Source organism: Corapipo altera, unplaced genomic scaffold (assembly GCF_003945725.1).
Source record: "Corapipo altera isolate COAL_440 unplaced genomic scaffold, ASM394572v1 268, whole genome shotgun sequence".
Lineage (NCBI taxonomy): Eukaryota > Metazoa > Chordata > Aves > Passeriformes > Pipridae > Corapipo > Corapipo altera.
In genome coordinates this window covers 1,253,510-1,271,228 of record NW_020884901.1, presented here as the reverse complement: position 1 = coordinate 1,271,228, position 17,719 = coordinate 1,253,510, and the positions used below count along the sequence as shown (strand labels likewise).

Here is a 17,719-nt window from a genome sequence, read left to right as displayed (position 1 = left end):
CACCTGGCCGTACCTGTGCTCCCCACTCTCACCTGGCCGTACCTGTGCTCCCCAGTCTCACCTGGCCGTACCTGTGCCCCCCGCGCCCTCTGGCGGTCCCGCACGGCAGCGCAGCCGCTCCGAGCACCTTCAGCACAACCGGGAGAGGGAAAGGAAACGGAGGCAGAGGCAGATCGTGCATTAGACAGAGCGGTTCTACATGGAAGGAACCCGCAGAACTCCCGGCAAACGCGGGTTTGAAGCTACCAGAGGCTTCCATGGATCTGTGCGAGGCCACTACAGCAGGAACAGGAGTACGGGAGTACCTCGAAAGCAGGTTTCTGAGCAGTATTGGTTAAAATTGCCCAAAGAGCTCCCTGCCACATGGAATTGCTCCCTGCTGGCCCCAGGATAACTGCACTGCCCCTGAACCCCAAGAGGCTCCTCGCTGTGCTCGGCATCCACGGGAAACAGCACCGGGTCACTCCAGAGCTCACGGCCAGACCTTGACTTGTGGCCTTCCAGCACTGTGTCAGCTTCCAACTGTGCTTCCAGAGCTCTGCAGAAACTCCTGAAAGCAGTGTCTGAGTGAAAAGAATTCCTCATAGCAAGGGATACTTGAAGTTTGCTGCCATCCAATCTGTAACTTAAAAACAAATAAACCAACATTCTTTTCATCCCCATTTGCCTTTTCATATCATTCTCACATTCTTCAGCAGGTTTTTCCCCATCCATTTTCCATGCACCATCCTTTAATCCATAAAGGACATCGAGAAGATTCACATCAATAATGGGAGCTGCAGTTCTGGGAATAGAGGAAGTGAGTTCATGTGATGCTGATTTACACTCTTTATTATCCTCTAAAACTTGCATCATCAGTGATGAACTTTCTTTTTCTCACCAGTTCCCAGGAGAAGGAGGCAATAGCAGTGAGGTGAGGAGTCCCAGTTCATCCACTGTGTTGGTTTCTTTGGTTCTTAGTTGAGGCAGAAGACATTTAACTACAACAGAACAACTTCATTTCTTCTTGGCACTCACTCGGCAAAAGGGGGTTGACAGCACAGAACTCTGATCCGGGGGGAGCAAGAAGGGACTCAGACTATCCCTCATTCCGATTGTCTTTTTAAAACTCTATTACTCCTTTTATTTGACATTAATCAGGAAAGGCTGCCTGCTGTAAGCAGACATTGCCCACATGAGACTCAGGGAACCATTACCTGACTCTGCAGGGGAGCAGCCACAGGAGGAGCTGGGGAGCACCCTCCTGTCTGCAGGACATTCCACACTGCTGGAATGCCAGAGCCAGTCACAGCTGTCTACTAGAGAAAAGAGAGAATGCAAGAATTCCTGAGCAAACCCCTGCCACCCTGCCTCCCACTCAGGTAAGGAGTCATCTGGATGAGTTCACAACCATTCCTCCAAATATGGGCCTCCAGTGGAGGCCCAGGAGCAGATCCCTGCCACAGCACAGTGCTGAAGTACAGCACATCAAACACTTGGGCACAGACATCACCTGTGTCCATCAACCCCAAATCCATGGCATTGTTGAAGGCACCCCTTGGAGGAGGGGTGTCCTCCCCCTTGGGAAGTGACCCATGTTTTGGAGTTCCTCCCAGGGGCACATTCAGTCACACACACACACACACGGTCCCACTCTCAGCACTCCCAGCACAAAGAAGGTTCCTCTTGTCCTTACACTGGATTGTCCCCATGCAGAGCAAAGCAGAGACCCCCAGAGAGATGTGTACAACTGCTCCAGGGCAAGGGCCTCAGCTGGGACTGAGCCAGCAACTGTCCCAGCACACCCTGGCTGCTCTCAGGAACTCTGAGCTGGCTCTACCTGGGCCACAGCTCCCAAATTTCCCACTCCTCATGAACACATGAAAAGCAGAAAGCAGAAGACAGACAACTCTTAAATTCGTTTAAACCAAGGCAGATCAGATGCCCCGTGGAAACCTTCCCTGCACAGCAGTCCCTGATGGCACTGATGTAATGGTGGTATCAACACTGATTTTACTGGCATCATTTCTTGCAGCAAATGTAAATAAAAAGTTATGGACTGTATTCCTACATGGTTGTGGGAGGTCATCAAAATCTCTTCTGATAGAGCCTGTTTGCCCGTTTTCTGTGAAATGCATTGCTCCCAACTCCCCCTGACAGTCTTTATTATGCCAAACTTCACAAAGCCCTCAGTGGGACAGAGCAGAGCTCACACATCCAAACTCTGAGGCTGCGGAGAGCATCAGTGACATTCTCTCAGTTACCAACAGATGCCTTGTTAATAAAACTTGCATATACAAATGTCCACAAAATGTCTTAACCAGATCAGTTGTGACAGCTAAAGATAACAGCTGCCATCGTGCTGTGTCATATCAAATCACTGCACAGAGCCCCTCTTCCACGTTGTCAACTCCAGAACGTTGACTACAAACAAACACAGTTATCTGCAGAGCAACTCCAAGTGCAAGAGATTTTGCACCACTCGTGCAGAAGAGCAGTGACTTTGAGGGCCAGATAGGAAAACAATTTGGAACAGCTGGAAATGATAATTGCAGTGGAACAGCAAAGCCAAACCCTGCTCCTGGAGTCAGCCAGAAGCCAAAGCACAGACCTACCTTAAGATACAGAAGCAGCTCTTGGCCCCAGAAGACAAGCGACAGAATCCAAACCTCTGCTTGCTGTCAATGTCTGTGAGCACAAATGTGAAGTTCTGCCCCACTTGGTTAACTGCATGGCTGGAACAGAGAGCAACAGGGAGTTAATGCTGAGCTAACTCTGTCAGGCAGCAAGTCATTGAACCTGTAACATTTCCTCTTTCAGCAGAGTTCTGTTGAGAAATTAACTTTGAGAGCACGCACCCTCTAGAACCTCAAACGTGCTGCTTGTTTGATGAGGGACGAGGGGGGGGGTTGTGGTTTGGGTTTTTTCCCATTTTTTTTAAGTGTGGGAGGAAACTAAAAATGCTAAATTTAACTTTAAATGAAAATGACTCTGACTATCAACCATCTTCCACAAAGGGCACACGGTACAAACCAACCCCACATTCTCTCATATGACCCAAAATATTTCTAATGACATGAAATTAACTTTGATTTCAGGTTATGTTCTAGGGCTTTTTAGGTTTACTGAGAACTGAGAAATCTGACTTGCACTGACATATGCAGCTTTACAAGTCACTTATACCAACTGCAACAAATATCCCATTAAATTCAAGGCCATTTAACTACCAGTCTCAGGCCTCAGAATATTCTCTTCTGTGATGTCATATACAATGCAATAAACAATTTCTGTGGGAGATTATACACTCAGTGCCAGGAGGAAACAAAAGAAAAACAGACTTTCTGAAGTAAAAGTTGGATCCAGATGGGAAAGATGTCATTGTCCAGCTTAGAAAAATCCTTCAGTGGATTCCAAACAAGGAAGGAAAAACATGCAGTGATGAAGATGGACAGAAAGACAGATGTCTAAAGCATCTCAGTAGTCTGAGAATTAGCCAATGGAAGTACAATCATCCTCCTGAAATCTAAATGTCAGCAGAGCAACCACTTCCATAAAGCACACTGAGCTGCTGGGGATACCCAAAAATCCCTCACTGGTGGTGTGTTTTATCTGTAAAGCTTGGATGTAATGTTACTATGGTGATTTTAGTATGCTGTTTTAAAAGGGGATTATATGCTTAATTTTAACAAGGTTGAGAGCAGAGTGTGTGTGAGAAATAGCACTTGAGCTGACAATTAAAATTATGGAACAGGGGGAAAACCATGTTTCATTACAGCAGGGAGAAGCTTGTTTATTAAACAACTGTGACGAGCTGGGGAGTTCCCCCAGAGCAAACCTAAAGAGTCCTGCATGGATGTGATCTGCAGAAACCAAAACTGGCCCACAGGTCCTGCCCAAGTGTCGGTGCCAGTCCTTCACAGGAAGGATAAACCTCCCAACGTGCACAGTGCCCTCCTCAGATCTGAATATCAACCCCTGGGACTCACAGCTCTGCTTCCAAATGGGCAGGAGGCCCATTCAGAGCCTCATGGGCTGGAAGCACCATCAGTCTCCTATCTGACTGGGCAGACACCAGTTAGGGCTGGAGGGAAGGGGACAGAAGGACAGGGATGTCTTTCCATGCCTCCTCTCCAGCTCTGTGTGACCAACACAGTCCTGGCAGGAGCAGGACTGAGGGGCAGCTCTGCCCTCCTGCAGCTGAGGAAGAGCCTCTGCCTTGATCCTGCCACCAAGGGAGCAGAAAACTCCTGCTCCAGTGCCTAAAGGAATGGGCAACAAGGCCCTGGGGATTGCTGCCCACTGGCCTCAACAGACACAAAGAGAATCCACAGGAAAGCAGTGAAGTGTCTGTGCCCCGAGAGCCAAAACCTCCAGGGCCAACAGTGGGCACTTGTACAGCCAGGAGAGCAGGAGCTGCCACAACCTCCACCTGGGGGGTCCTCTACCTTCTGCAGCACTGGAAGTCCACCCTGAATTTGAAATTATTAAGTATGTTACGGGTTACAAGCTCTCCTTTACGTTCAAGGAGTTGGCTTACAGTCTTTCAGTGACAGTCTGTGGTACTCAGACAAACAAGTGGATCCAGAAATGGGAATCACTTTTCATTATGTTCTCATTTGCACCCCATATGGGTTTTCAGTGTTCTTATCTTTCAAAATGTTATATTGCTGAGGAAAACCAAAAACAACAGAGCAAACAAAACCCCTAGGTACAATAAATCTACACACAGGAAGCATAAATATTTCTAGTAGAAACATATACATGAGGAAAATATATATGAGTATTTCCCTGCTCCCTCCCCTTAGGAAAGGAAAGAGATGAGCAGCAAAAGAGTGAGTCCAAATTCTAAAATGAGACAAACATTTCCAGCAGTCTAATCACAGTCCAGGTCAATTTGCTCAACCCAAACCATTCAGTGTCTCAGCTGACAAAGGAAAAGCATTCTGCCCAATTAAGTGATGTGAGCACTGGTGCATCCTTGCAAAATTTCAATTCTTGTTCCTTTCATGAAACCACCAAAAATAACTCACAGTAAAAGGAAAACTACAGAACTTGCAGAGTTTTCTAAATTACAACAATTAAATATTCTCAGATCTTCTGACATTCACTGTCAGACATTCACCCCCAAAGCACCAGCACTCCAGCAAGAGCATGAGGCCTTTAAATGCAAAGCATTTAATTCACTGCTCCACCCAAATTTTGGCAATGAAGAAATGAAACACATGAGCACACAAAGCTTTGATATTAATATGCACATTTGACAATTGCTACCTAAGCATTCTCAGCAGAAGTAACACCAAACACTCTCATAGTGCTGCCACTGAACAACTCTAACTTTTAAAACTTCTTTTTTTTTGATGGTGCCCATAAAAATTCCAGGAAAAAGTGATTCTAGGACTATAATTTGCACTCGGGTGCTCTGAGTCCCAGTCACACAGACAGAGCATTATGAATGGAATGGGTTTTATTTTCTACAGGGGTTTTATTGACAAGCTTATTTTCTTGTAAAGTTTGAAAAGCTAACAATACCTGTCCACATAGAAGGGGAAACAAAACTTGGTCAAAGTCTGTAGAACTTCCTGTGGAGAGAAAAAAAAAAGAGATAATTTATACATCTACTGGGACCAATAAATCTAATATTAACCACATCACACAATTTCACAACTTTGCCCTGAAGAAACAAGAGACAGATGAAGAAATATGGGCTTTATCAATTACATGGAAGGAGTACCAGGCAGTCAATCATGTGAAATAATAAACATGATCAAACTTCATTAAAAATGAAAAATTAATCAAGATTCACACATGGGCAGGCAGCAGGAGCCATCCAGCAATTCTCCAAAGAGGAGGAGGAGGTTGGGTTGTTGAGTGTTAACACCTCTCTGGGGACAATCCCTGCCCTGACCATATGGATCGGAGTGAATAACACCAAACCACATGGGCCTGGCCTGGCAGGACCACTTCTGCTGGCACAGCTTTTGACTGTTACCTAGGAACAGAGGTCTGGGGATTAGAGAACACTTCCTAACATCAGCAAGATAAATAACAAAAGAAGAAGCCAATAGGTCTCATAGCAGGAATGTTTAACGCTCCCTACTGCTATTAAAAAGAAAATCTGAGCGTTGAAACACTGGCTAAAATAATGTGTATTAAAATTAATACAGATTTTTAAACCCACAAACCATTTTCTACAAGTTGCAAAACAGCACCTCAAACGGGGAAACCTTTAAGCACAGCCTTTGCAGGAGAGCAAAGAAAAGGATGAATATGAAAAGTGAAAACACGACCAGCAGATAAATTAATAATTTTCAATTTTACAACATTAAACAGAGACAATCACCAAAGAGGCAATCCCTGAAATGTTAGTCCCAAAACAGTTGTGTTCATAGACAAAAGCAATCCATTAGATCATTCTATATAATCCAAAATTTGAATTCTGCAACCCACAACCCCCCATTAAAGGTCTCCCAGTTTGCAGATCTTTCCTACAGCCAATTCATTGCTCATTCTCCTTCACACTTAAATATTTCAGGCCCTGAAGTGTAAATTCTATTTCTGCTTTCAGCTAAACAGGATAACCCTGAACAAACAACAACCCCCCTAATAAATTCAACCCTTTTCTGACCAGCAGCAATAAATTATCATCAATGACTAAATAGATGCTTCTCGCTTCATTTATTTCTAAACCAAACGCCACCGTTCCCAAATAAACTCCATCAATCTAATCACCCCTTCAGTGAAGCACAAAACATATTGACTCCCTTGCAGGAACATGTTCCTCCTGCATAATTCACAGCAGCACAGCCCAGCCTTAGCCCTGGTTTCAGGCTCAACTCCTCACTCTCTTCTTTGGAGGTTTCTTGACAACTAAAATGTGGCAAGTTCTGAAGGTTTCAGGCAGAAACAGATATGGAAACTTTGACTTCTTGACAGTTTATTGATAGATTATTTAACAACCTCCTGTTTTTAAAGAACAAGAAAGGGTCTATTGAAGGAAGCCGTGTAGAGCAAAGGCGTCCCCTGCTTTGAACTGCACAGCAAACTTGGGCAGGAGTTATGTAGATTCAGAGGAAACTCTGCAGAAATCTGGATTTCGACCCAAAATAATGCCTTGATAGCCAAGATCTCATTAATGAGAGTGGGCTCCCCCACTGCAGAACCTCACTGCCTTCCCCAGGCTGAAAACTCAACTGCTCACCCACAAAACCTGCACCCCGACCAACTTTAACCCCTGCACAGTTGTTCTTCAGCACAGCTGAAATCTCACTGCACAAAGCGCTAAAAAACAAATAAAAAACCCTCAAAAGAATCCTATGATCATCAAAATTATAACTGCAGGAGGGCAAAGTGCCTATATTTTTATTGTCCTCAAAATAATGGCTGTGTACCTATTTTTTTATAAACAAATCGTGTAGATGCATCAAATTCTGAAATAAAACAGCATTAAAAGGTAACGAGCCATCAGTCACCTCAAAATGGCAGAATACATTCTCTCTGTTATTTTGATGATCTACATAATTCCTGTAACTGCAAGTAAAACCATTCCCACAATAAAACATCCAGCATCTCATCAGCATTGTGTTACTGGAGCAGTGCAAGACTTAAAACTTACTTTGCACTTGTTTCTTGATATTCCCAGTTTACTAAACACAGCAAATGAAATTTTCCCTTAAAGAGGCAATATATTGAATATATTGGATCTGTACCACTCTACACTGCCTTCTCTTTTAAAGAAAGATTTTACACTGACATTATTATCTGGCTTTTGTAATGTCATTGGACATAATCTGCCATTCATTAGACACCGACACTTATCTGCCTGGAATCACAACTAAAAAAATTGAGACTGGCACAGGTTAACCACAGGCTTATTTTTAAATTGTAACTCTCTAAAAAAATTCAAAACTCATATGCAGAATTAGTTTTTAATTAGCAAAACTGCTGATGTTTTGGACGTAAGAAGTACAATTACTGGGGAACTATCCCGTTTTTGCTCAAGCTGCAAGCTCGTTACCCTAAATATAACGCTGCTTTTTTTCTTTTTAATTCTTTAAATACTCCTCAGTTTGAAAGATAAGCAATACCTACATCATACACAACTTCCCACTCGACCTCTTTAGGTGGGTGGTTACTTATGACCTAGAAAAACCACCATTTCTTTATGATTTCCAACAAAACCCATCACAAGCCCAAACCCAGAATTGCTCCATGTCAGCACCTTATAATCTCTTTCATGTTTTTATTACCCAGCACGAAACACAGAGGAAGCATCAACAGCCTGTTTTCTTATTTTATTCCCTCATGCCTATTTTCTTAAAGACACACAAATGCCTGTAAACGAAACCCCCAAGAAGAAGAAGAGAAGCCCCCAGCAATCCAGGCCGGGCAGCTGATGGGAGTGGAACCCCGGGAGCCACCCCGGGTCCCCAGGGCACCCCCGCCAGGCTTGGGGATCGATCCCCAAGTTTATCCTTCGCCCCTTCCTTTCCCCTGCAGTTGGATCTGTCCCATTTAATGAGCAGCAATGCCTCCCCAGCAGGCAGTGCCCGCAGTCGAGGGCAGGGCAGAGCCGTGTCCCGGGGGGATGGCTCAGGGCTGCAGGACAGGCACCACCTGGCTCCCCATCCAGCCTTCCAGCTCCTTTCATAATCCGAGCACTGCTGACATTAGAAACCCCACGTGGCTCTTCTAAAATCCTCCCCAATCAATACAGGCAGTACATAACTTATCACAGACAGCCCCGAGCTCATTGATTAAGTTCGGGTTCTGCAGCAAAGTTCCCCAAACAAACGAGGCTGTGCTCAGCCCTTTGTGTCACCCTGGAGCTCCTACACACCCAGGAGAGGGGCTGGGGAGCGCCTGGGAACACACACAACACACACTGGGCTTGTGTCCCAAACCATCTATTGACATGGAACCCTAGGAAAGCTCAACAATGCTGGAAAACGGGCATATGCACTGCTGTATTTAATATGCAAGTGTAGCTTAAATCCTGCTTATTTTTAAACCTTTCACCGTATGCTCCCACTTCCAAATCAGCAGAACAACTTCAGATTCTCTTAAATATAACTCTTTATTCCTCCTGTTCAAATGAACATCGGGAACAGATATCCCCTGTGCAGCCACAACTAAATAAAAGTGCCCTGATAAATGATGTGCAAACGGCTGGGCTGGAGAAGGGGCTGCTGCAAAGCATCTCCTCTTACAAAGAGACACCAGACATGCACAGGGAACAGGAAGTGTAAGAGGAAGCTGGACAGAAAAAAAATTAAAATACAGGCAGAGATCTGTGAAAAACAAGGAATGATTAAGGCAAGACACTCAAATATGGATGTGAGTCAGAGCAGGGAAAGAACACGCCACACAGACCAACAGGTTGGGAACCTGTATTTGGAAGCCTATTGGGAAACCTGAGGAAAATCTGGATGAAATGGAAAAGAGTACCCAGAGTACAGACTGGGCCTGGAGCTGTGGATCATGGAGGGAGGGGGAAGGAAGCAACCCCCAAACCCCACAACTGTGTGTTACAGGAGAGGGGAGCACAGCAAAGAGCAGGAGTTTTCCATGGAGAGAGGAGGTGGCTCTGTGATGAAAAAGGTGGATGCTCTTTTATTCCCTCGGCCTTAAAGCAGAGGTGAAGTACAGCTGAGGCTGCTGAAAGTGAAACACTAAACAGAGAGGGTGGAAACACAGTTTTCATCTTATCCAGCCTGAAAGAGCATCTGAATCCAGGAAACAAGCGTGGAACCCTCCCTCTTCCGTGGAGGGACACCAAGAGAGTTCCCACATGCCAACAGAAGGATGGAGAACGGAGGAGAAACTGGAGAACAAGGAGAGAGGAACAACCAGCCTGCTGGGATCAGGGAATGTAAGAACAGGGAACAGGATACCGACTTGACCAGCGAGAAACTACAGGTGATTTTATTCCTCCTCTGAAAAACAACAAATTTAAACCCTACAAAAATGTTAATGTAGCATTAAAAAGTGCTAAGACATCAACTGAAGCAAAACATTGCCCAGTTAAATTTGGGTTGTACCTTAATCTGTCTTACACCCATAGAATTGTAAACTGCTCTTAGATTTAGTTCATCTTTTTGAATCATTTAAGCCAACGATTAATTAAATCATCACTGCAAGGGAATAACAGATTTAAGAATTCAAAAATGTTGTCATATAACCAACTTAAACCTGACAACAATTCTGTTTAAAGCCCAAAGGGTGGTGAAAGCAGAGGTACAGAACCATGCAGAACAGCACCAGTTCTGTGGGCCGGGCAGGGCTGGTCAGACATTCCCAGACATTTTCCTAGGAAAGGGAACAGCTTTCTGCACAACAGCAACCACCTCAGTAACAACAGGATAACTTCAAACATTTCACAAAGCAACTGCTCAAAATTTTACTTATAAAATGTAAACAGAAGAAATCAATGCTGGCAAAGAAAATTCCACCTCTGTAACTCACCCACAGCTCAGAGTGACAAACGGGGATCATTCCAGCTCCTCTTCTGGAAATTTAAACTTGGATTTGCATTTATTATTGGTGCCAGTTTATATTACCTCACATCAAATTTCCCCAAAGTTATTATTACAGAGCATTCTCATCAATTAAGAAATGCTGTGTAACCTGTAGTTGAAATCAGGAGGAGCATTTCAGTTCCAGGAGCCCATAAAACCCAATTTCCAAATTCCAGAGGCTGGTGTCACACAGCCCCACCAAACCACTGAGATTCTGCAACTTGATAGAGAAAACAAAGATTTCTCTAAGCTTTAAAGCTTTCCCTAGTTTGGAAAAAACTGATACAACATGGATTCTTTTTTAAAAAATCACTGCTTGTTTAAAATATTTCTGTCAAATTTCACACTGCATTGATTTTGCAATAATATCTTTTCACATCTCAGAGCACTACTGAGCATTACTGAATTTTGTAACGGCCAAAATATTTTAAGAATTAATTTTAATCAGTTGTTTAAAGGAATGTTCTACCCCCCTAAAAAAAAATCAGGGCATAAATTGCTTAATGGAATTACTTTAAATTACCTGAATTTAGTTTTATCTCTACTTCTCTAATTCTATTGGTATTCCAATACAACTTTATAGCACCAGATCATCCATTTGTTTTGTGTCCTAGAAATCCATCAGCTCTTTCTGAGCAATTCTAAAGCTTGAACTAGGGGAGGGGTTTTCTCCCAAAGTCTGAGGGTTATGAGGGGAACTGGGCCAGTACAAAATAACATCATTTCACTGAGGGCAACTGAGTGTTCTCAGGAAAATGCTGGAGTTTAAAAACAAACACAAAACCCCCACACACGTATCCCCAACGCTGGAAACAGGAAGAGCAGGAGATAAATAACATTTCCTAAGCATATTGAGGCCTGCTAGCATTTAAATATTTTAAACGCACAAAATACGTGCACAGATGGGCAACTTTTCCCCCCGCATTACCGAAAACATATTTCAAGATAAAGCTCGAAAATCCCTGAATTTTTTAAACCTAATTGTGGCTCCGTTTCTTAGAATTTCACACCCCAAGGCCAAAGCTTTCCTGCCACCAGTCCTTCAAATGCGCCGTGGCCCCTGCGCGGAGCGGGCTCGGAGCCTCCCCGAGGTCTGGCTGCTCCCCGGCTCAGGGAGGCCGCAGATAATGGGCCCGCGCTGAATCCAGGCCCCGCTCGGCTCCTCCTGGGACACGGGCCTGGCAGATGTGAGAAAAACTGTGTCAGAGAAGGAGCTCCGCTTTCTGCCTTAATGACAACTTCAACCTCTCGACTAATGGAACAAAAGAACGGGAACGACTGTTACTGTTCTCCAGCAGAGGGGGGAAAAGAAAAAACAAAAAAAAAACCCCACAACAAAACCACCCGAAAGTAAAGCTGAACTAAAATATTTAAGCGGTTTTTTCAAAGAGATCTCCTCAATAAATGGCTTTAAAACCCCTTCGGTAAAATTACAGATTTGGTTTTATTCTAAGAGAAATAGATTTCAGTGAACATGCTAAAAAAATAAATAATCTACTGTTACTGTTGTAGGAATAATTGTCTTAAATAACAAAGAATTGAAAAATTATACAGACAGGCATAAAAAAAATCAGGTCCAATTATGTGGATAAACAGTGATCAGTTGGTGTAGGTAAGAAGTGTCAGTCTCAGAGAGCTAGAACACTGATTCAATTAAACATATCTTAAACATCTAGTGACTAAAAATGAGGAGTATTTTCACTTCTACATTTAGCAGAAATTAGGTGAGAACTATTAGCTGTGAAAAGATAATCACATCCTGCACACCCCCTAAGTCAACTGCACAGGTACACTGCCTCAAAAACACAGCTTTAAATATATCCTTGGGTTTAACATTTGTTAAATATTATAATTCTGGCTTAAGATGGCTGGCCCTTTCAGCCCATTGCTCTATTCAGCTCGGAGCACATACCCACTTAATCAGCAATCATTGTTCTCTGAGGCAGGACTTTGTTGTCAAGACAAGCACTGAAACCTTTAAAATATTTCAGAACTGGCATAAGAAAAAAGTGATCTTTGTCAAACAAGGACAAATTTATGCAAATCTTTTATAAACATTCACAAACATTTATTTAGCTTTTGAAATGTTGGCCTCATTTGAGAGCATGAAAATGAGGGGGAAGTAGGAAGATGCAAAGGACAGCTTAGAGGCTGGCACACTACATAAATATTCAGAAGGAAGATTATAGGATTCATGTTAGGCTGTCTTAGGTTTCTCCAAAGTCCACATAGAATACCAAAGAACAAAACTAACGAGAAGTAGAGCAGATGTTAGACAATGCACCAGCCCTCTTTTCCACACTCACTTGGCTATACTTGGATGCTTTCATTTTTTCTTTCAATATGGTCAGGTCATTCAAGGATTCTCCTATAGACTCTGTATTGTGGCTGCAGCGCTATAAGCTGGACCTCTGTCAGCCTTCCAAAAGTTCCCAATGAAAAGGCATTATGCAAATTGTACCTCTCCTACTCTCTTTTCAGGAAAAAAGCCTCCAGTCTGCAGCCATCGGAGTATTGGGAGTCCCAGCCTTCATTTCTGTATGGCTGTGTTTGCCTTAGGGCCATGCTGCTTGTTTTGACAGTGGATCCCCCCAGATAGTTGGGATTAGTCGAGCTTGTTTAGATAAACTTGAAATCAAGGCCTTCTCTAGGTAGACAGCTAGATGTAGCTACTGAGTTTCCAGCTGCCTTCTGCTTTCATCCCAAAACAACTGCAGATTCACAGCAGAGATCACAGCCACAGGCTATGTCACATACATAAGTACGAAATTAAAGGCTGCTAAAAGAAGCCTTTGTAAGTCTTAGTGCTAAAATAAGGAATCTGTACTGCATAGTTTAAACAAATTATTGAAGAAGCACCACTAAAGGTCTGCACTGGAAGCTAACAAGACGTGCAGGGAAGAAGTGCCCTGTTTGCATCACTGGGCAAGGTCTGTGCTGATCTCTGCTGCCCCAGCCCTGCCCAGCCTCTCCAAAACACATGTGAGCAAACACTCCAAAGCAGAGGCTGCTAGAAAATGAGCTCTGTTAGCAAATACAAACTTTATGATCACAGCAGACGATTAGGACAGCACTGTTCCAATTAGATTTTCAGTCACACACACAAGATTTGATCTTTGCTACAATCAGATAATGCAAATCACAGGAATTCAGTCACACAAACATAATATGTTAAAAGAGAGGGGCCAGAGCTCCAAATCTAAATTAAAGCCTGCAATCAAATCCTGCCCATGTGACTACATCACACCTCTATCAATCTGCACTGTGGTTCAGCCCCAACAGGAGATTCAGTTTTCAGGCAGTACGAGAAAAAACCCCACAAATAGTTTTGGCTTTTAAAGATGTAATCTCTTCTAGCTGGGTGCAGATTCTCATACACACTTCTGCTGCATCCAGGCACGAGAGATGGGAAACTAAATTAAAGGAAAAACTAATCCCTAGGATGTTATAAATAAACAACCAAAAAAACCCCAGAACCAACAAAACCCAAAAGAAACAAACAACTTACTTCAACAAATAGTAAATGTCATTAAATTTCAACTCCCATCCCTTGCTCAAAGGAAGGATGTGCAGAAACTTGCATGTTGAAAACAGGTGAAAGCCAAGAGCAGAACTTTGTGGTTGAGAGGGCAAGGTAAGGATTTCACATCACTCTCTGTGCACAGGAGCCCTCTGGAATCCCTGTGCTGCCACTTCCATAGTGCTGAAATTCCACCATCTCTCACTGTAAAATTGAGTAATTTCACTGACAAGCTCTTTTCTAGAAATTCAAAGCATTAAAAAGTGTGAGAGAGTAACATTAGACTTCAGTTTCTTCCTGCCCTGGTTACCAAAGACAATATTAGAGTGTATCCTGAATTCACGTGGCCATTCCATACCATAAATCCCCCATTAGTGACACCCTGAGCAGGAATGAGCTACAGAGTGGGGCTCCAAACCAACACCTGAGCAAATGCATAATTCCTGAGGAGCACTGAGGAAACCAGTCCCTCAGGGCAGTGGGGCTTAGGGGAAAACACACCCCCACTTCTGGAACTGTTACTAAAACTGAACTGGGACTGCCAAGGAAAATGCCCCTGGTACACAGCCAGCCATTCCAGAGTTATCCAGTTCCAGAGGCAGGGACAGCCACGGATCTGCCCTCTCCCAGGTGTCCAGCTGCTGGGAGCAGGATCCTCCTCACTGCTGGAGAACGTGCTGCTGAGGAGGAGCTTTGAAGCTGCTGCTGCTGAAGGTCCTGAACTCCCTTCCCCAGGGAAGTGAGAGGGAACTGAGACAGAACCACCCAACATCCCAAAGGGGGCAACAGCTGCCCAGCTGTGAGCCTTGCCCAGCCCTGCTCCTCAGGCTGGGCATTCCCTCCTCAGGCTGGGCATTGCCTCCTCAGGCTGGGCATTCCCTCCTCAGGCTGGGCATTCCCTCCACACCCATCTGAGAGTTCCCCAGAGCAGGGAGTTAAAGAGGATGGATGTGATGAGGACACTCCTGCCCCCAGGGCAAGGAGAACTTTTCCAACGTTAAACTTTGCAGAGATGAGGTGAAGTCAGCGATCACCTCAGACGACTGAGGGTTATAACAGGGCACAGCTCTTCAAATTTGTCAGTATTTTCACAACTTTCAGATTTCCAAATACAAGAATGTGCTAGGGAAAAATGTGGTCAAAAACCTCAAAGCTAAAAAAACCCATTCATTAGCCTTGGGAAGTGCTTTTTACTTGAAGAAAAAGGAGCTGATATGTCCAAAGATGACTGAACTTAGAATCTGGAGTTTTCCAAGTATAAAGCAAAGAACTTTGGACTTCCCTGGTTTAACACTTTAGGGTAATTTCCAGCTTGTCCCTGTAAGATGCCACCAGCTTCACGCTGCTGCCCAGACACATGTGGAAGTTTGAGCATGTGAACACCAATTAGTGCCATCTATCAATCACCAACAAATCCTCTTTCAGGCTATTTTGCAACCATTCCTTTGAAAAATAAATGTAAAAAAGAACAAAGAATAATGGATGCAAAATAATTTGGGAAACTCAATTAAGGCATCATGCAATGTAAATGCTTTGCACTACCTCTTTATGAAACAAGAGAACTTCCAAAACTCTTTTGCTACTGCCTGGCTTAACAAACCCAAGTAGAATATTATTGCCAAAGCATCTCCCATTTTAAAGAAACCCAGCTTTACTTGCAGTGAATATTTTATACTTTTATCAATAAATTTAAACATAAGTGATAATGATTACTCACTTCAGCCCTGATCCCACAACCTTTACTCACACGAGCAGTCCCACAGGATTTTAATATGACCACCTCAATGAACGAGGGTTGGCAGGACAGGTTGTAAATTATTCATATATTCACAGGTTTTTAAGACCAGAAGGGACCATTATGATCATCCAGTCTGACCTCTTGTATAACAAAGGCCATGTGACTGTATCCAGCACTATTTGCACGCACTGAACCATTTGTGGTAAAATCAAATTATGTTTATCGAACTCCCAATATCGATTCGAATTTTACATGAAAGAAAACTGAAATTGTTTAGAAAGTGCCTTGCACCCATTTCCTCACACTTGAACCTAATTACTGCTCTATTTCTATTCAGAATTTTTCTGATTGCTGGACACTGGTTTTTGGCACGGTTTTCACACAGAGTCCAACACTGCCTCAGGTGCTCTCAGGACTAACTTTTTTCAGGGGTACTTACACAGACTGATTTTGCTCTGCACAAATCCACTGCACTGAGTTTTGCAGCCAATCACCAAACAGCAGTAAAATAAACACACAAAACCAGGCAGAAATCTCCAGTGCTCCAGTGCTGTGTGAACTCCTGATCACCAAAGCCAGCTCCTGTGTCAAACACAGCTCCTGGCTCAGCTCTCTCACCACGGGAACACTGCACCAACCTCTCCTTCTTACAGTTATTAACTTCAGTTCTAAAATGCAACTGGGATGAACAGGCTATGGCAAAGGTTCTATTAAGATGCAAATCAGCTTTGTCCTGTAGTTCTCAAGGTTTGCAGCTCCATGGAGCACAGACACCCTGCACTGCACCCAGAACAGGACAGACACCCTGCTGCAGACACACACCCTGCTGCAGACACACACACAGCAGACTTGAAGAAGTTCTGCATTTTTTATTCTAATTAAATTATACTAGGGAGGTGTAGAAAAGGCACAAATAGAAATACATAAGAAAAACTGACCTCTCACCTGTTTGGTCTAAAGAAAAGGTAATGAAAAAACAACTTGCACCATATGACAAGGATGCTTAAGAAAGAGCAAATTAGGAATAAATGAGGATTTTTCTTTACTTTCCTACATTAAAGAAAATACATCTGGTCTAAAAAAACCACTCTGAGTTCAGGAAACCCTCAGCTCTGTAGTCAAAGCCCATGGTTTGGTGCTGTCCACCATTCTGTCCTCATGGGCTCCACCCACTGCCTCCAGAAAGCTCCAGAGGCACAGCCCCGTCCCACCTGTCCCTGGGCACCCAAAGGTGTCTGTTCCTGCTGCTGGTTCACCCTGCTGGTGACAGCAGTCAGTGCACAGGGCAGTGGCCCCATCCATCCTGGTTTATCTGGATGGCACTGGCAAAGCCCCCCTGTGCCAGTGCAGTGTGGGGGCTCTGCACACCCTGCAAGCAGCAAAGACTGCACACCTGAGGATCAAATGCTTCAGACATTTACTATTTACACTGCCTTGGGTTAATACAAAGTGGCTTTCACAACACCAGGACCACTTCTCTAGATTTTCTAAATCACTAATTACTCAGCCTTTCCAACCCAACTTGTTCACTTGCTCCTGAAAGGACAGCCATTATTTTAAACTGCTCTCAAGGCAGGATTTATCACACAGTGTGTGCAGCCTGTAAGGCAAGGAGTTTATGCTCAGGATACTGTGTGCAATTCAGAAATATCCAACTGGATTATAATCATCCCTGTTCAAGCAAGTCAGTCCCCTCAGAGCACCCAGACTTCTCAAGACAGGGGGTTTATGCTCCATTTGTGTAACTCCTCTCCAATCACACAACTCTCAATGACACAAAGAAAGTGCTTTTTATTTTTCCCTGTGTGCAGTGTTTGTACAATGCTCATAGACTTGGTACAAGAAAGACCATTAGTTTCTATATAAAGACTGCCATAAAAGTTTTACAGTTTATCTATAAATGTATAAAGATTGTTGGTTTCGTTATAAACTCTGTTTCAGTGCCAGTGGAAAGAAAAATTACCAGCA

At 43.7% G+C, this 17,719-nt stretch overlaps 1 protein-coding gene across 3 annotated transcripts in view; it reads right to left on the bottom strand.

The window, feature by feature from the left end:
* The window catches only part of DENND1A (DENN domain containing 1A), a 153,244-nt gene that overhangs the window by 102,074 nt on the left and 33,451 nt on the right, over positions 1-17,719 (bottom strand). For all 3 annotated transcript variants that reach the window (XM_027650060.1, XM_027650058.1, XM_027650059.1), the window contains exons 4-5: positions 5,509-5,558; positions 2,595-2,714 (exon numbers count right to left, since the gene is read on the bottom strand). In XM_027650060.1, coding sequence (XP_027505861.1) covers positions 2,595-2,714; positions 5,509-5,558 — 170 coding nt within the window. The remainder of the gene's footprint in view (positions 1-2,594; positions 2,715-5,508; positions 5,559-17,719) is intronic.